The sequence below is a fragment of the Saccopteryx bilineata genome, chromosome 7 (assembly GCF_036850765.1).
Source record: "Saccopteryx bilineata isolate mSacBil1 chromosome 7, mSacBil1_pri_phased_curated, whole genome shotgun sequence".
Classification (NCBI taxonomy): Eukaryota; Metazoa; Chordata; class Mammalia; order Chiroptera; family Emballonuridae; genus Saccopteryx; species Saccopteryx bilineata.
The window spans coordinates 85,312,240-85,334,260 of NC_089496.1; the positions used below are offsets into that span (position 1 = coordinate 85,312,240).

A 22,021-nucleotide genomic window follows, 5' to 3' on the forward strand; every position below is an offset into this window, starting at 1 on the left:
TTTACTTAGTTATTATAACATATTTCTCAAAAATTTGTATATAGTGCGCTTACAATTATTTGTAGGATTTTAAATGCACCCGACTTCAAAAAGTTTGAGAACCACTGGCTTAGTCCATTGCCTGGCGGCTGGTAAACCCTTAGTAACTGAGTACTAACGTTATTATTAAGGCAAAGCCATCGGTGTGTGCTTTAAGAGCGATGAACTGAGCAACATGGTGAGAAGTGGACTCAGTTGTGAAAGGTTTGCACAAGCTCTTTGACACAGCAGCTGCTCAGGAAACACTGAGCAGAATTGTACTCTCTCCTAGGTCTAGGAGGCATACAAGTTTCTCTGACTTTCGCGGATTCAAGATGGGAGAGAAGGATGCAGACGTAAATTCTTCATTTTAGCCTCTTTCCAACTTGTTCCCGGCTGGAATCTTTTAAAGCGAGGCGGAGGCAGCAAGAGTCAGGGTTCTTAAGCGCTTGCTCCTAGGACCGGGCAGAATTTTACGAATTGCGGTTGGGCGGAGACAGAATTGAGTCACCACCGGGCTGGGGCGGGAGTGCGTCCGGGGGGCGGGGCTGGGGGAACGCGCAGGCGCAGTGCTGATGAGAAGTTTACCTGTGCTGAGGCGGACGGAACTAAGCCCGAGAGCGCGATGGGGGGCGGGGCGAGCGCGATGATGTCACGAGTACGCCGCCGCTGAGCTCTTGGAGGAAACGGAGGCCACTACGGCGCGGCGGTGAGGGAGGCGGAGGAGGTCCTCGGACCTGTGACTTCAGAGTGGCCCTGGCGAGAGGCGCGCCGTCGGGGTGGGGCGGGCCTGCGGAAACGCTCCGGAGCCTAGCGGCCCTATCAGTGCCCCTTGGTTGTCTCCGCCCCTCCCTCAACCAACCCAGCAACCGGGTAAGTGAGGTGCCACCCCCTTCCAATTCCCGAGTTTCCGCCAAATGTGCGGAGTTGGGGGCCGCCACCTGCTTGTCTAGCGACCTTGGGCATGGCTTCCTTGGTCTGGGCCGCAGGGCCCCGTCTGGCTTCTAGGGCTGCAGACGTCATGCCCCAGGCCCCTACCGGAGCTGACCGGCTTCACCCGTTCCTGGACTCCTACCTGGCGCCCGCCCTGGGTCCTTGCGTCCTATCTCGGCCTGCTAAGATCTCGGGCGACCGCTGACTCCTTTGTCACAAGCCCACCCCGCCCTCGCCGTCAGATTGCAGCCCATTGCCCGGGACTGGGTTGTGTTGCTGTGCCCCGAGGTGCCGCCCCCTTGCTTTCTGCTTGGTGTTTGGATAGGACTTCGAAATGAGAAAAGAGGTGAGAGTTTTCCTGTGGCTCTCGTCATCAGAGAAGGAAGGAAGATGGGGCGTTGCGGAAGGGGATGACTGGTCCGTGAGGCTCAAGGGGGGGAAAAAGGGGGGTAATGGGCAAGGATGGTCCAGAAAGTTGTTGGAACAGAAAGGAGAGGGAAGGATTAGAGCAGGGGTCCCCAAACTACGGCCCGCGGGCCGCATGTGGCCCCCTGAGGCCATTTATCCGACCCCGACCGCACTTCCGGAAGGGGCACCTCTTTCATTGGTGGTCAGTGAGAGGAGCATAGTTCCCATTGAAATACTGGTCAGTTTGTTGATTTAAATTTACTTGTTCTTTATTTTAAATGTTATATTTGTTCCCGTTTTGTTTTTTTACTTTAAAATAAGATATGTGCAGTGTTCATAGTTTTTTTTATAGTCCGGCCCTCCAATGGTCTGAGGGACAGTGAACTGGCCCCCTGTGTAAAAAGTTTGGGGACCCCTGGATTAGAGAATGGGGCCGTGCAGGTGAAAGCACTGGGGTCCTGGAGGGTGGCAGTTCATTGACTCATGAGCCCACTGTGTGCAGAAGCAGTGGTGAACGGAAGACACAGCCTTGATCTGGTGGAGCTCAAAGTTAAGCCGGGCAGCCTGGGAAGAGCGCGGGAGTGTTACTTGAGTGTGATAAATTCTGTTAGGGTGAGTACTGATCCTTTGGGAGCATTGGGGAGGGTTTCCTATTCTGGAGTTGAGGTGTTGGCAAAGACTTTTCAGACCAAGGGAGTGATATTTAGGCCAAATACCCGAAGGGAGAGTAGGAATTAACCACTTAACGAGTGGGAGAAAAATATTTCAGGATATCAATTCTCTTGAGATCCCAGGCTGCCTCCTTTCAGCAACAAGGGATGCTTGATCTTTACATTTTATCTTCTTGATGGGTCTGTGAGAAAAAGAACATTAGATGGAGAGTCAGAGGAGCAGGATTTACTATCTGGGAAATTTATTTCACCTTGCTGAATGTTCCTTTCCTCCTCGGGGAAATAGACGTTCCACCTGCAGCCCCGCCTACCTCACAGGTTGATTGGGAACACCACATGAAATAATGCAAGTAGGGGTGTGCTGTGCATTGGAGATGTGATACAAATGTCAGGAATTATGGTTACAGGATGCAGTCATCGGAGCGTGAGGGGTGTGGGCTCGAAGCCAGTCCCAACGTGATGCCTGAGGTTCCCCTGGAGTCTCCACCTGCCCCTGCCAAGTCCCTGGGGTTTGATCTTTTCAACTTGGTTCTGTCCTACAAGAGGCTGGAGATCTACCTGGAACCCCTGAAAGACGCAGGTGACGGTGTCCGGTACTTGCTCAGGTACATACTTTGTAGAGTTGCTTTGATCTGCTGGGCCTCCTGCCTTCCTGCTTCGTAGTTGCCTTGGCTATTTAGTCAGGGGCTGCCCTGGAGACGAGAGGTTCTGGGAAGTCTGTTGGACCTCTGGGCTTATTCCAGGCCCACCCTGTGTCTCAGGCCCAGCCCCTGGGAAGCAGACACTGGGGACCACCTGGCCTTTAACCAGGGTTTCTTCTTTGTAGTTGAATAATCTCATCCCTCAGGACTGCAAGCTAAACTTGAACATTGAGCCTTCTATATCTAGAGCAGGCTTTTTCTCTCCCTTCCAATATTAGTTTAATTGATATTAAAATTTGTTTTACAAAAGTCATGTGTTCTTTTTTTTTTGTATTTTTCTGAAGTTGGAAACGGGGAGGCAGACAGACTCCCGCATGTGCCCGACCAGGATCCACTCAGTACGCCCACCAGGGGGCAATGCTCTGCCCATCTGGGGCGTTGCTCTGTAGCAACCAGAGCCATTCTAGTTCCTGAGGCAGAGGCCATGGAGCCATCCTCAGCGCCTGGGCCAACTTTGCTCCAATGGAGCCTTGGCTGCTGGAGGGGAAAAGAGAGACAGAGAGGAAGGAGAGGGGGAGGGGTGGAGAAGCAGATGGGCACTTCTCCTGTGTGCCCTGGCTGGGAATCGAACCTGGGACTCCTGCACACCAGGCCGATGCTCTACCGCTGAGCCAACTGGCCAGGGCCAAAAGTCATGTGTTCTTAATATTGCATCTCAGTGGAAGAACATAAAACCTGATTGTCTTAAAGAGCAGGCATTCTTACCGTGGAGCCTATGAAATGGGCTTTACAGGTATATGGAGCTCTGGAAACTGTATAAAAAATTGTATGTGGGCACACGTTAATATTTCTAGGGAGAGGCTTCAAATTTTATCAGATTCTTATAAAGGACCTTTAATTCTCTTATAACGCTCAAGAGAGACAGGAGGCAGAGTGGGTGAAGTTGGATTTAACTTTTTTTTTTTTAATTATTTTTTTAATTTATTCATTTTTTTAGATAAGAGAGACAGAGAGAGAGAGAAAGAAGGGGGGGGGAGCAGGAAATATCAACTCCCATATGTACCTTGTCCGGGCAAGCCCAGGGTTTTGAACTGGTGACCTCAGCATTCCAGGTCAATGCTTGATCCACTGCACCACCACAGGTTAGGCGGGATTTAACTTCTAAGGGTGCGATTGAGTAATCATTCTTACCTCAGTGTGGAAATAGTGGGAGGTTTATTTTTTATTTTATTTTTAAAAATATTTTTATTGATTTTAGAGGGGAGAGAAAGAGAGAGAAAGGTGGGGGAGGAGTGGGAAGCATCAACTCGTAGTAGTTGCTTCCCATATGAGCCTTGACAGGGCAAGCCTGGGGTTTCAAACCAGCGACCTCAGCGTTCTAGGTTGACACTTTATCTACTGCGCCACCACAGGTCAGGCATTGGGAGATTTATTTTTAACTTTCTGACCAAAGGCCCTAATTTTTCTTTCTTTTTTTTTGACAGAGATAGAGTCACAGAGAGGGACATATAGAGACAGACAGGAAGGGAGAGTGATGAGAAGCATCAGTTCTTTGTTGTGCCACCTTCGTTGTTCCTTGATTGCTTTCTCATATATGCCTTGACCCTGGGGTCTACAGCAGAGTGAGTGACCCCTTGCTCAAGCCAGCAACCTTGGTCTTCAAGCCAGCAATCTTTGGGCTCAAGCCAGCAACCATGGGGTCATGTCTATGATCCCATGCTCAAGCCAGTGACCCTGCACTCAAGGTGATGAGTCCGTGCTCAACCTGTATGAGCCTGCGCTCAAGCCGGGACCTTAGGGTTTTGAACCTGGGTCCTCCATGTCCCAGTCTGTCGCCCTATCCACTGTGCCACTGCCTGGTCAGGCGGCCCTAATTTTTCTTATTCTTCCCAGAAGCCCTTTAATTTATGGCATTGTCTCTGGAGATGAGCTAGTCAGTGTTCCAGAGCAGGTCCCCTACTGTTAGACTATTGTACTCGTGGTGCCAGGGATAGTAAGATAGTTGAAGGAGAGGGGCTCATTTTATAATCCCGCCATGGCCAACTGTCTGAAATGAACTTCAGTCTTCCCTACGGGTAGGGGTGGGCTCTGAAGAGCACGGGGCTGTGCTCTGGTGTGTTCTGCTATGTGTGCAAGTACTCATGTATGAATGCAGATGTTTGTATATATGTATGTACATATGTATGTATATAATCTATACATGTGTTTTGCTTATTTTTTGCAAAAACACACAAAAAAGTTAAATATATCCTTCCTTTTCCTTTTCCACCTCTGGTTTGTTAATGCTTCTTGGTACTACTGTGTTAGGTTTTTTCTTCCTTATGAAATTAGAAATCTGAGGATGTGGTGGGATTGATTAAAGCTGGAGGGAGGAGAAGCATTGGGCCTAAAAGGCCGTCAGGAGGATGTGGCCTCTGTACCAGTGGGAGACAGAGAACTGGTCTGTGAAAGTGGCTGTCAGATTAGTTTGTGTGTTTGATTGTTCTTTTCTTAGTAAAGAGGATTTGACTTTGAAGAGGGACCTAATCTTGAGCTGTGGCTGTTAGGTCTGAAGCCTGGAGCGGCAGATTTTTAAAAGACTCATCTCTTCTGGGATCAGCTACTCTAGTAGGTGGTCTCCATGTCCAAAGTGTCAGCGGAGATAGAATGAGAGATGATTTAAAATGAAAGTGACTTCAGTGGCTGTCTGATGCTTTTATTTCTGAAATGAGATTGGCTTTAGACCTGACTTTTAATTTGCTTTTACCCTGATAGCTGCCACTCAATGGTTTGGAGGCCTAATTAGTATGGTACAGTTGGAGTGTGTTTGTTGAATTTTAAAAGACAAGCAGAGAGAGGTCATTTTATTTCCTTGTTATAATTTTTTTTTTTTTTTTCATTTTTCTGAAGCTGGAAACAGGGAGAGACAGTCAGACAGACTCCCGCATGCGCCCGACCGGGATCCACCCGGCACGCCCACCATGGGGCGACGCTCTGCCCACCAGGGGGTGAAGCTCTGCCCATCCTGGCATCGCCATGTTGCGACCAGAGCCACTCTAGCGCCTGAGGCAGAGGCCACAGAGCCATCCCCAGCGCCCGGGCCATCTTTGCTCCAATGGAGCCTTGGCTGCGGTAGGGGAAGAGAGAGACAGAGAGGAAAGCGCGGCGGAGGGGTGGAGAAGCAAATGGGCGCTTCTCCTGTGTGCCCTGGCCGAGAATCGAACCCGGGTCCTCCGCACGCTAGGCCGACGCTCTACCGCTGAGCCAACCGGCCAGGGCATAATTTTTTTTTTTTTTTGATGACAGAGACAGAGAGACATAGGAACAGATAGACAGGAAGGGTGAGAGATGAGAAGCATCAGTTTTTCATTGTGGCACCTCAGTTCATTGATTGCTTTCTCATATGTGCCTTAACTGGGGGGCTATAGCAGAGCGAGTGACCCCTTGCTCAAGCCAGTGACTTTGGGCTTCAAGCCAGCGACCTTTGGGCTCAAGCCAGTGACCATGGGGTCATGTCTATGATCCCACACTCAAGCCAGTGACCCTGAGCTCAAGCTGGTGAGCCCACACCCAAGCCCGATGAGCCCATGCTCAAGCCCGTGACCTTGGGGTTTCAAACCTGGGTCCCCAGTGTCCCTGGCCGATGCTCTATCCACTACACCACTGCCTGGTCAGGCCTTGCTATAACTGCTAAGAAATAAAAATAGCATATAAGTTAGTTAACCTCATTTAGTAACTCTGAAATACCCCATTCACAGCAAAAGAAAATATACATTTAAGTTCTGAATACGTTGCTTACCAGCAACTTACCTGTTTATTTTCCTATATGTTTTTCTCCTCTAATGGCTGACCTTAAATACTGGCACTGCTCTTTAGACTGTAGGTGTCAGTGGCTTCATTATTATATCTGTGCTCTTTTTTCCCATTTCAATGCCTTTTATCAGGGACTAAGCCAACAGTGTTTGCTTGTCCTCAGTAGCTGGAGTCTCTTGTCTTTCTCCCTCTTTGGGAGCTCTGCTTTGGCCTTAGCTGGTGGGAGCTGGGTCTGTGTTTGCTTCTGTCTGTTCTTGTTTACTGAGGGCATGTGTGCTGAGGGAATGCTGTACCTGGTCTTGTCTTCAATTTTTAATTTATTAAAATAGGCCCTGGCCGGTTGGCTCAGTGGTAGAGCGTCCGCCTGGCGTGCAGAAGTCCCGGGTTCGATTCCCGACCAGGGCACACAGGAGAAGCGCCCATCTGCTTCTCCACCCCTCCCCCTCTCCTTCCTCTCTCTGTCTCTCTCTTCCTCTCCCGCAGCCGAGGCTCCATTGGAGCAAAGATGGCCCGGGCGCTGGGGATGGCTCCTCGGCCTCTGCCCCAGGCGCTAGAGTGGCTCTGGTCGCAACAGAGGGTCGCCCTCTGGTGGGCAGAGCGTCGCCCCCTGGTGGGCGTGCTGGGTGGATCCCGGTTGGGCACATGCGGGAGTCTGTCTGTCTCTCCCTGTTTCTGGCTTCAGAAAAATACAGAAAAAAAAAATTATTAAAATAAAATGTTTTTCTTCTTTTGAATTAATATATGTTTAAAACAAACTAAAAATTTCAGAAATAAGAGAAAGTGACAGTTGGGGTCAGAGAAATCCTTTCCATTTTGTTCTCTTGGTTTCTGTGTTAGATGAATCTTGTGCAGTGAATATACATTCTTATGAAATTGTAAAGAATGTTATATATGTAAATTAGATGTCAACAACAACAACAACAAAAGGACAATTTTAAAGAAGAATGTTATTGTCACCTTTTAAAAAGACCAGAATCTTACAAAATAGGTTAAACTGTATTAAGTAAGTTTCTTTCTCTTTTTTTTTTGACCAAAGTAACAAACAGGCTTTATTGAAAGGAAGGAAGGAACCCTGCCGGGCACTTCTCTGGGAGAAGGGCACCGGTTACAGACTAGGGGCGAGTTATATAGTGTTTGGGAGAGCCTGAGGGGTACTGAGGCAAAAGTCCTGGTATGTTCCCTTTTATGGTTTTAGGATTTCAGCTTTCTGGAATTCTCCTCCTTGGGCGGTTAATCAGCTTTTTGGAACTTTTCTGCCTCAGGGGCAATTGTCCAGTAAGTAAAGGGTGAGGTCAGGCAGCCAGGTGGGACAACAAAAGGGCAGTTGGAAGTTCTGGTAAATTCATATATCTATCATTTCTCAACCCTGTGGTATGATAAAAAGGAAAAGAGGTGAGGGGAAGAAAAGGGTATGGGGTTCAGGAAGGAGGTTTGTCTCCGACCCGCCATCTTCTGGAGCCACTTCCTGCTGTTATCCCTCTTGGGGGCCTCCTTCGTGAACCTCCCCCCTGGGGTAGTTGGAGTAAGGGTGTAAAAGCATTTGATTTTAGGTAATCCTGGAGATTTCTCTCACTTGAGCCTGTAGGAACTATCTGTGGTCTGGCAGGTTTTCAGACAGGGACAGATTGCTGGCCAATCAACCCTGTCCCGGGTTTCGGCACCAAATGTTAGAATCCATGGGAGTCCGAAAAGACTAGAGTAACAGGCTTTATTGAGAGAAAGAAAGGAACCCTGCCGGGCACTTCTCCGGGGGAGAAGAGCCTAAGTAGGTTTCTTAATAGATAATGTTATGAATTTTTTCTCCTTAATATAGGAGGTTCTACAGGTCTTCCAGTTCTTAGCCCAGGGGTCGGGAACCTTTTTGGCTGAGAGAGCCACGAACGCCACATATTTTAAAATGTAATTCCGTGAGAGCCATACAACGACCTGTGTACATTATGCATTATCCAATAAGAATTTAGTGTTGTCCCGGAGGACAGCTGTGATTGGCTCCAGCCACCCACAACCATGAACATGAGCGGTAGGAAATGAATGAATTGTAATACATGAGAATGTTTTATATTTTTAACATTTATTAAATCATTAGTATTTAAACATTTATTATTACTTTTTTATTAAAGATTTGTCTGCGAGCCAGATGCAGCCATCAAAAGAGCCACATCTGGCTCACGAGCCATAGGTTCCCAACCCCTGTCTTAGAGGGTACCTTTTCTCACCCCAGAGACAATATGTGACTTTAACTCCTTTCCCAGTCACCTGTCCAAGTGAGAGACCCACTTTCCATTTCTCCTTGACTACCTGAGCTCCAGGCCCCCTGCTCTTGCTCCTGGTTTGTTTTTTTTAAATTATTTTTTACAGAGACAGAGAGTGAGTCAGAGAGAGGGATAGACAGGGACAGACAGACAGGAATGGAGAGAGATGAGAAGCATCAATCATTAGTTTTTCATTGCGCGTTGCAACACCTTAGTTGTTCATTGATTGCTCTCTCATATGTGCCTTGACTGCGGGCCTTCAGCAGGCCGAGTAACTCCTTGCTGGAGCCAGCGACCTTGGGTTCAAGCTGGTGGGCTTTTTGCTCAAACCAGATGATCCCGCGCTCAAGCTGGTGACCTCAGGGTCTCGAACCCGGGTCCTCTGCATCCCAGTCCGACGCTCTATCCACTGCTCCACCGCCTGGTCAGGCTTGCTCTTGGTTTTAATGACTCACCCGTGCTGGCCCATCCACCTCCCCTTCCCACATAGATAAGCAGCTGGCTCATCTTTTTTTTTTAAAAAAATACCTCCACGAGGCAGGTGCTATTATTTTTTTTCCTGTTTTTATTTTATTTTATTTTATTTTTTACAGAGACAGAGTGAGTCAGAGAGAGGGATAGACAGGGACAGACAGACAGGAATGGAGAGAGATGAGAAGCATCAATCATTAGTTTTTCATTGTGCGTTGGAACACCTTAGTTGTTCATTGATTGCTTTCTTATATGTGCCTTGACCGCGGGCCTTCAGCAGACCAAGTAACCCCTTGCTGGAGCCATGACCTTGGGTTCAAGCTGTTGGGCTTTTTTGCTCAAACCAGATGAGCTCGCGCTCAAGCTGGCGACCTCGGGGTCTCGAACCTGGGTCCTTGGCATCCCAGTCTGACGCTCTATCCACTGCGCCACCGCCTGGTCAGGTGCAGCTGGCTCATCTTTAGTGACCAGAACTCTCTGTGTTGTAGGTGGCAGACGCCTTTGTGTTCCTTGCTGACCTGCCTGGGCCTCAACGTCTTGTTCCTCACTTTGAATGAGGGTAAGGACTCCTTCCAGCAGCCAGGGTTTTTTGTGCATGAATGTGGGGTGGAATTCTGAGAAGCAACCCTGTGTGAAGGAGCCACTGGTCTTGCTCCGGAGTTGGCCTCCCTCTGTGTCTGCATGATGTCAGAACGCAGGTTCTGGAGAGATGTGCTCTGGGCTAGCATCCTGGCCGGGCTGGTGGTATGACCTGATGCCTAGTTCCCTCACCTCTGGAGGGAGGATAATAACAGTGCTTTCCTCAGAGGGTGGTTGTAGGGAAGGAGATGACCTATGTATGACACTTAGCTTGTGCCTGACACAGAGGAAACAACTAGTACATTACAGTGGTCCCCCTTATCCAAGGTTTTGCTTTTCATGGTTTCAGTTGTCCTATGTCAACCTACTGTGTGCTATCATGTGTTTTAAAATGATTTTCAGCTCTAACCGGTTGGCTCAGTAGTGGAACATTGGTCTGGCGTGTCGATGTCCTGTGTTCAGTTCCTGGTCAAGGCACATAAGAGAAGCTACCATCTCGCTTTCTCTCTCCCCCTCCCACAGCCATGGCTCGAATGGTTCGAGCAAAGTTGGCCCCAGGTGCTGAGAAGGGTGCCATGGCCTCGCCTTAGGTGCTTAAGTAGTTTGGTTGCTCAGCAACAGAACAGCAGCCCAGACGGGCAGAGCATGGCCTGGTAGGGGGCTTGCTGGAATCCAGATCCTGGTCAGAGCACATGTGGGAGTCTGTTTCTGCCTCCCAGCCTCTCAGTTAATTAAAAAAAAAAAAAAATATATATATATATATATTTATTTATTTATTTATTATTATTTATTTATTTATTTATTTTTCACATGTATGAGACCAAGCGTACATGGCTGCTAAAGAGTATAGCAGACAGGTATAGTTAAGAAACAACTTTATTTTGCCTGACCAGGAGGTGGTGCAGTGGATAGAGCGTCGGACTGGGATGTGGAAGGACCCAGGTTCGAGACCCCGAGGTCGCCAGCTTGAGCACAGACTCATCTGGTTTGAGCAAAGCTCACCAGCTTGGACCCAAGGTCGCTAGCTCAAGCAAGGGGTTACTCGGTCTGCTGAAGGCCCGCGGTCAAGGCACATATGAGAAAGCAATCAATGAACAACTAAGGTGTTGCAACGCGCAATGAAAAACTAATGATTGATGCTTCTCATCTCTCTCCGTTCCTGTCTGTCTGTCCCTGTCTATCCCTCTCTCTGATTCACTCACTGTCTCTGTAAAAAAAAAAAAAAAAAATAAAATAAATAAATTAAAAAAAAAAAAAGAAACAACTTTATTTTGAGCAGGGGGAACGACATATAATTATTTTTTAAATATTAAGTGGTGGAAAATTCCAGAAATAAGCAATTCATAAGTTTTAAATTGAGTGCCAATCTGAGAAGCCTGATAGAAGACTCTCTCACCATCCTGCCCTGTCCCTCCTGGGATGGGAGTCACCCCTTTGTCCAGTGTGTCCACCTGGTATATGCTACCTCTCACTTAGTAAACTTCTTGTTTATCAGATTGACCATTGTGGGATTGCAGTGCTTGTGTTCAAGTTACCCTTAGTTTTACTAAGCAATGGCCTCAAAGTGCAAGAGTAGTGATGCTGGCAATTTGGATATGCCACAGAGAAGCTGTAAAGTGCTTCCTGTAAGTGAAAAGGTCAAGGTTCTCAACTTAAGAACTTTCTGAATTAAACTTTTTTTAAACATTTACAATTTTTTTTTAGATTTTATTTATTTTTAGAGCAGATCGAGAGAGAGAGAGAGAGAGAGAGAGAGAAGGAGAAAGAGAGAGAAAGAGAGAAGGGGGAGGAGCAGGAAGCATTAACTTCCATATGTGCCTTGACCAGGCAAGCCTAGGGTTTCAAACTGGCGACCTCAGCATCCCGGTCATTTCTCTATCCACTGTGCCACCACGGGTCAGGCTCTAAATTAAACTTTATCATAGGTATGTATCTATAAGAAAAACATAGTATATGTAGGGTTCAGTGTTATCCATGATTTCAGGCATCCACTGGGGGACTTGGATCATATCCCCTGCAGGTGAGGGGTTCTTCTTTATAGCTATTATTTTTATTGTTTCCTTCTTTTTTTTTCTTTCATCTTTTCCAAATGAGAGGAGGGGAGATAGAGAGACAGAGTCTCACTCGTGCCCCGACTGGCATCCACCCAGCAACTTCCATCTGGGGCTGTGCTTGCAACTGAGCTATTTTTAGCACCTGAGGTGGGGTCTCAAGGGAGCCATCCTCAGTGCCTGGGCCTGACGCACTTGAACCAGTTGAGCCATGGCTGTGGGAGGGGAAGAAAGAGATAGAGAGAGAGAGAAGGGAAAGAGAGAGGAGAAGCAGGTGGTGGCTTCTCCTGTGTGCCCTGACCAGGAATAGAACCTGGGACATTCACATGCCGGGCTGATGGTCTACCTCTGAGCCAACTGGCCAGGGCTATTTTATTCTTGACTGAATGCTTTTTCCAGTTTGGTTTCCAAGCTGATTTTGGGGTCATTTGGGGCATGACATGGGGTAGAGGGACCAGGAAGGAGAGCTGAGGAGGATTTTTTTTTTTTTAAAGGAAAGTTTATCTTATTTTATTTTTTTCTTATTTTTTTTAAGTTTTTATTTATTAATTTTTAGAGAGAGGAGAGAGAGAGAGAAGGGAGAGTAGGTGTTTCTCCCATGTGCCTTGACCAGGCAAGCCCAGGGCCTTGAACCGGCGACCTCACTGTTCCAGGTCACCGCTTTATCCACTGTGCCACTACAGGTCAGGCCTGAGGAGGATTTTTGGCGTATCTTTCCATTTTCTCTGGCTTAGCAGTGGGCCCAGCAGGGGTTGCTGGGCAGTCACCGCCAGTGAGGTGGTCCCGTGTGAAGTTTTTGAGGTAGATGTGTGGACAGATGCGTAGCTTATGGGTCCTGGGTAATGATGTCTTCTGGGGACCTTGTATAAGAAGGTATGCCGTAATCCAGCCTTTGCTCTTATTGCAACTGGGAGATGGCTGCAGAAGGAGCCGAGCCCTTCTGGAAAATGAGTGAAGCACCTGGGACAGAGTGTTCTGAGAAACTGGGGCCTTGGTCATGTATTCATTCTCCCACTGAACCCACATTTCTCAAGCGTCCCCTTTGTTTTCTATGGAGATGGGGACACAGTGGGTTGAAAATATACCCATTTCACATAAGTCCTCCTATTGTGTCTCAGTAGGGCTCTTTATTTGCCTAATAACACAGATATCATTCCCAGGCTGTTAGGTTTTTTGAACATATTTCCAGAGTAACCAGTTCATGTGACGGTTATTTACTGAGCATTTACTCTGTGCCCAGTGCTCTGTTAGCCTGCCTCGGGGATACCAATGTTCCTTTGCATTTCCTCTCAACCTCATCGTTTTTCAGTCCACAGTGGTCTGGGGTATCCTGAAAGCAAAGGGAGAGGTTTGCAATCTGTCCCAGTGGCCCAAAGGTCAGAGTGTCAGTCACTGGGAGCCCTTGTGGCCAGACTCCAGGCACGAGCCACCTACTATAAGCAAGCATAGGTTTTTTAATATGAAAAACATGGATCTGGTGCTAAGACAGTGACCAAATAGACCTAGTCCCAGCCCTCAAGAGTCTACAGCAGTGGTTCTCAACCTGTGGGTCGCGACCCTGGCGGGGGTCGAACGACCAAAACACAGGGGTCGCCAAAGCCATAAAGCCATCAGAAAATACATATTTTATTTAAAAATGTATTGTATAATAAATATGTATTTTCCGATGGCTTTAGGCGACCCCTGTGTTTTGGTTGTTCGACCCCTGCCAGGGTCGTGACCCACAGGTTGAGAACCACTGGTCTACAGCTATACCTGTACTCTGCCATTTGAGTTCTGTGAGGTGAGATAAAGCTGGGGTAAAGGGCTGGAGAGCGAGGGGGAGACCCAGTTTCCTAGGAGTGAGCAGGGAAGGCCTCTCGGCCAGAGCCCTGGAGGAGGCGAGGGAGCCAGCGTGTGGACATCTGGGTGGGGGAGGCTTCTGATCCTTGCTACCTGTTCACCTACAGCAGTGTTGATCCCACAGGTGCCTGGTACTCGGTGGGTGCCCTGGTGATTTCAGTGCCTGCCCTTCTGGGCTACCTGCAGGAGGTTTGCCGGGCACGACTACCTGAGTCTGAGCTGATGCGGAGGAAGTACCATAGTGTGAGGCAGGAGGACCTGCAGCGAGTTCGCCTTTCTCGCCCGGAGGCTGTGGCTGAGGTGAAGAGCTTGTGAGTATGGAAGGGGCCTGGGAGGTGAGGGACAGTCACAGTAACACCTCCCATCATGCTGAGTGCACCAGGCATTGTACTAGGCAAATGACATATATTATTTCCTTTCATCTTTTTAACAGTTTTGAGAGGTAGCTGCTGTTATTATCCTTGATGTTTGGATGAGGAAAAGGGCTGACACAGCAAGAAATTGACTGAGCTGGGATGAGAATCCGGATCCAGCTGGTTTCACAGCTTGTGTTCTTTCTACTAGGGAGACAGTTTAGGATCTTGCCTTAGAAGGTGCATGCATGAGCCAGTTCCTGGGTTCAAATCCTAGCTCTTACATTTCTTGCTGTGTGACACTGGGCAAGTTGCTCAGCTTTCCTCTGCCTCGGGTTGTTCAATGAGGTAATAGTAGGCTTACCTCATAGGTGGTTGTGAAGGTGAAACGATTGTGTAGTATGCAGGAAGTGTTTAGTAAATATTAGTCATTGTCATTGCACTATGGAAAAACTTTTTTTTTTTTTTTTTAGAGGGACAGACCGGGACAGACAGATAGGAAGAGAGAGAGATGAGAAGCATCAATTTATAGTTGCGGCACCTTAGTTGTTCATTGACTGCTTTTTCATATGTGCCTTGATTGGGGGCTCCAGCTGAGCCAGTGATCTAAGCCAGTGACCTTGGGCTTCAAGCTAGTGACCTTTGGGCACAAGCCCAGAGACCATGGGGTCATGTCTGTGATCCCACACTCATGCTGGATGAGCTCATGCTTAAACTGGTGACCTCGGAGTTTTAAACCTTGGTCCTCAGCATTTTAGCCGATGCTCTGTATGCAGTGCCACCACCTGACCAGGCTGAAGAAACTTTTTTTTTTATTTTTCAATTTTAATTTTTTTATTTTAAGTGAGATAGGAGAGGCAAAGAGACATGCATGTGCCCTGATTGGGATTTAGCCGGCAGCTCCCATCTAGGGTCGATGCTCTGCCCATCTGGGCCACTTGCAACCAAGCTATTTGTAGAGCCTGAGGTGGAGGCTCGACAGAGCCATCTTCAGTGCCTGGGGCCCATGTGCTCGAATCAATTGAGGCATGGCTACAGGAAGAGACGAGAGAGAGAGAAAAGGAGGGGAGAAGCAGATGGTCACCTCTCCTGTGTGCCCTGATTGGGAATTGAACCCAGGACATCCACACACTAGGCTGACACTCTGCTGCTGACCCAACTGGACAGGGCTTGGAGAAACTTCTTAAATGTGACAGAGCTGGTACTTCTGAGGAAGCACCTTAAGACTGTTGAATACTATTAGCATAACTTCAGTAGCAGCTGTCATTTAGTGAGCCCTCCCCAAACCGGGCTCTCTTGATATACAGCGGGGTTCCATTTCTCCCTGGGCAGCAGAGGCATCTGAGGAGCTTCCAAAAAGAAGTCATAAACAGAGGCCAGTTCCCCTGAAAATCGCAGTCAGTTATCCGGAGTGTGACCTGGGTATCTGGGGTTTAAAATTTTTTTTTTTACTTTGGAATGATTTGAGCTAAAGTCAAATGGAATGTATAATTTCTTCTTTTTAACATTTAAAAAATTTATTTATTTTAGAGAGGAGAGAGGGAGAGAAAGGAAAGAGAAGGGAAGGAGCAGAAAGCATCAACTCATGTGTCTTGACAGGGCAAGCCCAGGTTTTGAACCACTGACCTCAGCGTTCCAGGTTGACACTTTATCCACTGCACCACCACAGGTCAGGCAGAATGTATAGTTTCAATCTTTATTGGGGTATAGATGGTGTAATACTTAGTAAGCCTGTCTAAGACTTACTAAAGTGAGGTTGTGAAAGTAAAAACACAAAAGAAAACTTAGAGAAGAGTTGTGAGCATACGAAGCACTCTCATATACCTGTTACTCAGAACAGTTACTAACATTTTGCCACATTGGCTGCATCTCTCTCTCTCCACATTCATATGATTTTTTTCTTCCTGAATTATTTGAAAATAAGTTATGAACATCATGTCTTTTACCTGAGTTGAGATACTTTAGCATGCATTTTGAAAGAACAAGGACATTCTCTTATATAGCCACAGTCCCATAATCAAAATTAGAAAAATTTACACTGATAACATTAATATTAGTATTATCTAATATACAGTTCATAATCAAATTTTACCAATTGTATTAATAAGGTCTTTTACCTAAATTTCCTCTGGTTCAGTGTCCAGTCCAGAATTACACATTACATTTAGGTTTTTTTTTTTGTTTGTTTTTTTTACAGAGAGAGAGAGTCAGAGAGAGGGATAGACAGGGACAGACAGACAGGAATGGAGAGATGAGAAGCATCAATCATCAATTTTTCGTTGTGCGTTGCAACACCTTAGTTGTTCATTGATTGCTTTCTCATATGTGCCTTGACCGCGGGCCTTCAGCGGATTGAATGACCCCTTGCTTGAACCAGCGACCTTAGGCTCAAGCTGGTGAGCTTTTTGCTCAAACTAGATGAGCCTTTGCTCAAGCTGGTGACCTCGGAGTCTCAAACCTGGGTCCTCTGCATCCCAGTCCGATGCTCTATCCACTGCGCCACCGCCTGGTCAGGCTGCATTTAGTTTTTATGTCTCTTTAGTTTCCTGTAACCTGGAGCAGTTCCTCAGCTTTTATTTCGCATGACCTTGACATTTTTAAATAAACAAGCTGATTATTTTGTAGACTTTCCTTCAGTTTGGGGTTGTCTGGTTCTTCACGATTAAATTCAGGTTACGCATTGTTGACAGGAAATGACAAGTGACGTGTGTCCTTGTCAGTGCATCATGTCAGGAGGTCTATGCTGTCAGTCTGTCTCATTATGGGAGACACTAACCTTTGATCCCTTGGTTAAGGTTTCTCCACTGTAAGATGACCCTATTACCCTTTAGAGTTAGTAATCAGAGGGGGATACACAAGTAAATATTGTACTTTGTTCCTCATCAGGCATTTACTCACTACTTTTGAATCTATTGATGGGTCTTGTCTTTACCGATTTATTCCTGTGATGTTTGTAAAGGTGATTTTCAAATTGTCATTATTAGCTGGCATTCTACTGTAGTTCTTATTATCAATATGAACTCAACATTTTTTATTTAATTCAAACCCTGGCCAGATAATTTGGTTGGTTGGAGCATTGTCCTGGAACATGAAGGTTGCCAGTTCGATTCTCTAGTCAGGGCACATACAGGTGCAGCTTGATGTTTCTGTCTGTCTCCTTCTCCCTCTCTTTCCTCTCCCTCTCCCTCTCCCCTCTTCCCTCTTCCCTCTCCCCTCTCCCCTCTCAAAAAAATATTAAAAAAAATTTAATGGGTTATAATCTATTACTGTTGCTATTTATTTTGATCTCAGATTGTCCAAGATTTGGCTGGTGGGGTCTCTTGAGCTGGCTTCTGTTATTCTTCCAATATGCCCCATTGTTTTTGAGTACTTCTTTACTTTCTGGTACAATAGGATATTCAAATTCATCTCATGCTTTCCCTACCCTATCTCTGGAATCAGCCATTTCTCCAAGAAGCCCTTCACAAACCAAGATTTGGGTGCTTATTGCTTCTGGGGTGCATCCATTAAAAAAAAAACAACTCTTCAAATAAAAAAGAAAAAACCTGGCCTCTGGTGGTGCAGTGGATGGAGCATCAACCTGGAATGCTGAGGTGGTTTGTTCGGTACCCTGGGCTTGCCCGGTCAAGGCACATGTGAGAAGCAACTAGCTATGAGTTGAGTCTTTCTGCTTCTCCCCCACACCCCCGTCTTTCTTTCTCTGTACTCTCTCTAAAATCAATAAATAAAATTTTTTTTTTTAAATTTTTAAAAATGCATTTTAGAGAGGAGAGAGAAAGGGAGAGAGAGAGACAGAGAGGGAGAGAGAGAGGAGAGAGAGACAGAGAGAGAAGGTGGGGAGGAGTTGGAAGCATCAACTCCCATATGTGCCTTGACCAGGCAAGCCCAGGGTTTCGAACCGGCGACCTCAGCATTTCCAGGTCGACGCTTTATCTACTGCGCCACCACAGGTCAGGCCAATAAATAAAATCTTAAAAAAAAAACCTCTCCAAGTGAGCCTGCCTTACACATCACGTTGACACATTGACCTGTTACCTCCTGCCATTTATCCTCACAGCTGTAGTGTATCTGAGAGGTGGGTGCCCCGCTCCTCATTATATAGAGGAAGACGGCAGCCCAGTTAAGTAAAGGTAAGTAACTGGCTTCATAGCAATAGCTGGAAAGAGACCAAAGCAGGACACTTTGTCATTTTTCTTTTTTTTTTTTAAATATTTTTAATTTTTATTTATTTATTCATTTTAGAGGAGAGACAGAGAGAGAGAGAGAAGGGAGGGAGGAGCAGGAAGCTTCAACTCCCATATGTGCCTTGACCAGGCAAGCTCAGGGTTTCGAACCGGCAACCTCCGCATTCCAGGTCGAGGCCTTATCCACTGTGCCAAAACTTTGTCCTTTTTCCACCTCAGCGGGAGTTCCAAAAAGAGGACTGAAATGCAGGAATTTTCTCCTGAACTCTGGTGCCTCCAGAGGATTTGAAGAGACTGGCCATCCTGCCAGCCGTGCCTGTGAAGCCCTAGGCTCTGCTGCCCAGAGCTCTGTCAGCCCCTGGGGTGAGTGGGGCAGGGTGTGCAGCTCATAGCGCCCCTTGTGTCTGCAGCTTGATCCAGCTGGAGGCCTTCCTGAGCCGCCTGTGCTGCACCTGTGAGGCTGCCTACCGCGTGCTGCACTGGGAGAACCCCACCGTGTCCTCACAGTGAGTGCCCCTCGGCCCCCGCCACCTCTGCCCTGCAGGAATTTACAGCTTGAACCCCAGGCAAAGCCAGCTGTCTTGAAGGCCCCTGTGCCCCTAGCTCAGGGGAGCAGAGCTCCTGAGGCTCTTGTGGGCAGGCCTGCACATAGGCTTTTAGGTGAGAATGCACTGCTTTTGTGTAGAGACCTTTTAGATATGATTAAAATATACTGGTCACAAAAGTTAGGGTTTTTATTTTTTTTTATTTTTTTATTCTTTATTTATTTATTCATTTTAGAGAGGAGAGAGACAGAGAGAGACAGAGAGGAGAGAGAGATAGGGGGGAAGAGCTGGAAGCATTAACTCCCATATGTGCCTTGACCAGGCAAGCCCAGGGTTTCGAACCGGCGACCTCAGCATTTCCAGGTCGACGCTTTATCCACTGCGCCACTACAGGTCAGGCCAGTTAGAGTTTTTAGAGAACGTGCAGATACTCCAGCATTTTCAGCCTTTTGTGTAGTGCATTTTCACCAATGAAATAAAAGTTGGTTTTGCATCTCATTTGCATACTCAAACAACTTTCTTTGACTTGTTTGTTTTTCTGATGTTCTTGTTTAATAAAAATAAACCAAATACTTCTTTTTTTATCGCTTCATATTCATTTTGAAATATCCCGTAATTTTTGTGAGCAGTGTATTTTAATAATGGAAAAAGAACTCACCATGTAATCTGCCACCTTGCTTTAGCAGCTGATCTCATGTTTAGATTGACTTCTAGAGTTCGTCATATGCATATTCTATAGCATCATAGTGTATATGAGGTTCTCACCTTTTTTCTGTTTCTTACTATTATATATCATAAATAGTTTTCTTTGTTGCTACCTGGCTTTTGGATTTATTGTAATACCAGGTTAATATTGATGGTGAATATATTATGATATATAGGGAACCATTCTTACACATTTAGTAGGTTTTTACTTTTATTACTAACCCTGTAGTAAACATTTTTTATGGCTTGAGCTTTAATCTTTTGAAAATTTTTTTAGAATAAATTAAAGAATAGAATTACTGTATCAAATGGAAGAAATGTTCTTTGGGCCCTTTTTATATAATGATAATGACAACTAATATTTATTTAGTTTTCCCCTTGTGCCTCTGTGCTCAACACTTTCTGTGTATTGGCTCACTCTTCATAATAACTCTAGGAAGTAGGCACTATTTTAATCCTCATTTTGCCTGTGAGAGACAAGGGCACACAGAGAGAAATGGTAAAGCTGGATTCAAAACCAAGTTTGTCTTATTCTAGACTTCAGAGTCTAGAGTCTGAGTAGTGATGGTGAGCATTGAACCAGTTTAAATGGCCCTAGCCTCAGCCACTGTGGTGGCCTTACCAGTCTGTTGTTAACAGCCAGTGACTTGTTAGTAGTTATAAAGCCTTCCTTCTTGCTTTATTTGTATCCACTGGTTTGATTAGCATATCTTGCCAGGTTATTAACTGCCCAGGGTTATTTCTTGCCTGACCCCTATGTGGGTGTGCTCCAGATTGTTTCCTTCAGATCTTACGATTTTCTGATCCTGCGGTTCTGTCAATCCAGGTTCTATGGGGCTCTTCTGGGCACGGTTTGCATGCTGTATCTGCTGCCGCTGTGCTGGGTCCTTGCCCTTTTAAACAGCACACTCTTTCTAGGGAATGTGGAGTTCTTCCGAGGTAAGCCCCAGAGAGCCTGATGTATGGGCCCCTTGTTTATGTCTCTGCAGCTGATTATCTGTTTTGCCCTTCATAAGGGGGCACCACCATGCTAGGAGGGCTCTCGTGGTCTCTGCCTCCCTGAGATGTTAGGTGGGACATGGGAGGCTGTTACCACAGGTGTCCCTCTGCCTTTCTGAGGCAGGTAAATCACTGCTTACATGATATGGTGGCTTTTGGGACATGAGGGAGGGGTGTTTTCCCAGTGCTGCCACTGACTCCCAGGATGTAGCCCCCTGGAGTAGCTGCCACATCTCTGTGTGGTCCCAGAGTCCCTGTCTGCTGTCTGACTTCTGAAGTAGTGAGGCAGTCTGGAGAGACGCTCAGTTACAAACACTTGGGCCTATACATATGTTTGGCTGGTTGCTATATTTGTTTTCCTTGCTGTGGTTGGGTAATTAATTGTAGAATCCTTAATTTATCAAGCACTTACTACATTTAATCACTATAGCAATCTCATAGGGTGGGTTGTGGAACCTCTGTTTTGTGTATGAGGTGACTTGTTCAGAATTAGGAGGGTGACTCTCTGCTAAGGGAGAGAGTGGGGTGCTGGAAGAAGAGAAGAAGAGGCAGCCAGCTGCAGAAGCAGATACTCCCAAAGCACCACTCATTGCGTCCTGTTTCTGCCTCCCACCCCCTCCCCTGGCCTTGGGTAGTGGTGTCTGAGTGCAGGGCATCTCTGCAGCGGCGGATGCAGCCCAGCCAGGAGGAGGGCGCCTTCCAGAGCTCGCTGCCACCAGATACTGGGGGGAAGGGCGTTCTGCCAGACTGCACACCTGCAGCCACGCCCACAGAGGTGAGTGCTCCCCGCCATCAGGACAGAGCCTGCTGTGGGCAGTTCTGGTGCCTTCCTGTTCCCAGCTTGTTCATACCACATATGATGGTATGTAGTATGAACCCCTGGGCTGGCCTCTAGCTCCTGTTTCTTTCCAGGCTGCATCCCCTCTAAAGTGCTAATAATTACAATAATAATAGCCACTCTGTGCTTTATTGAGTAGTTATTCTGCTGTTCTAGTACTTTATAGATATTAATCCTGTGAGGTGTAGGTTATTTCTGAGGATGAGATTGTTCTTTGTGGAGGAGATGGCTGAGGCACACAGTCATTGCTGGAGGGTGGTGTCCCAGATGCAGACCCACCCTGTGGTTTTGGAACCTGTGCTCTCACCACTGTACTGCACAGCCACTGTGGGTCCATCATGATCTTGGGCCCATCTCCCTGTCCCTACTAGGTCAGAGAGTACCTTATCCCGTGTCTTCCTTCTTTATTGCAGCTGTGTGATTTCCGCTGGGGCAGGACCAGAAGTTTGGGAACCCTGGATGCGGGCTTAGGGAAGGTGGCCTCTGCCTTGGGGTCGGGCCTGCTGTCCCTCTCCCTCTGTAATGGAGTCTGTCTTCCCAGGACCTCACGCCGGGCAGCGTGGAGGAGGCCGAGGAGGCCGAGCCTGATGAGGAGTTTAAAGACGCGATTGAGGTGAGTGGCCCATCCCTAGCACCATCTACGGACCAGGCTGGAAGTTGGGTGGTCTGGAGCTGTGTGGCTTCTCACATTTCTCACATCCTGAATCTGGGTTTTTAAAATTCTTTACATCCACGTGGA

General features: G+C 47.0%; 1 protein-coding gene across 9 annotated transcripts in view; it reads left to right on the forward strand.

Annotated features, from left to right (window-relative positions):
* Window positions 1-649: 649 nt before the first annotated feature.
* The window catches only part of ZFYVE27 (zinc finger FYVE-type containing 27), a 31,113-nt gene continuing 9,741 nt past the window's right edge, over window positions 650-22,021 (forward strand). The window contains exons 1-10 of one of the 9 annotated variants that reach the window (XM_066238706.1): window positions 651-891; window positions 1,008-1,297; window positions 1,862-1,971; window positions 2,438-2,635; window positions 9,675-9,745; window positions 13,783-13,969; window positions 18,606-18,701; window positions 20,272-20,384; window positions 21,080-21,219; window positions 21,824-21,895. In XM_066238706.1, the coding sequence (XP_066094803.1) occupies window positions 2,439-2,635; window positions 9,675-9,745; window positions 13,783-13,969; window positions 18,606-18,701; window positions 20,272-20,384; window positions 21,080-21,219; window positions 21,824-21,895 (876 nt within the window). In that variant the 5' untranslated portion in view covers window positions 651-891; window positions 1,008-1,297; window positions 1,862-1,971; window position 2,438. The other 8 variants (XM_066238707.1, XM_066238709.1, XM_066238711.1 and 5 more) reach the window with 8 other exon arrangements.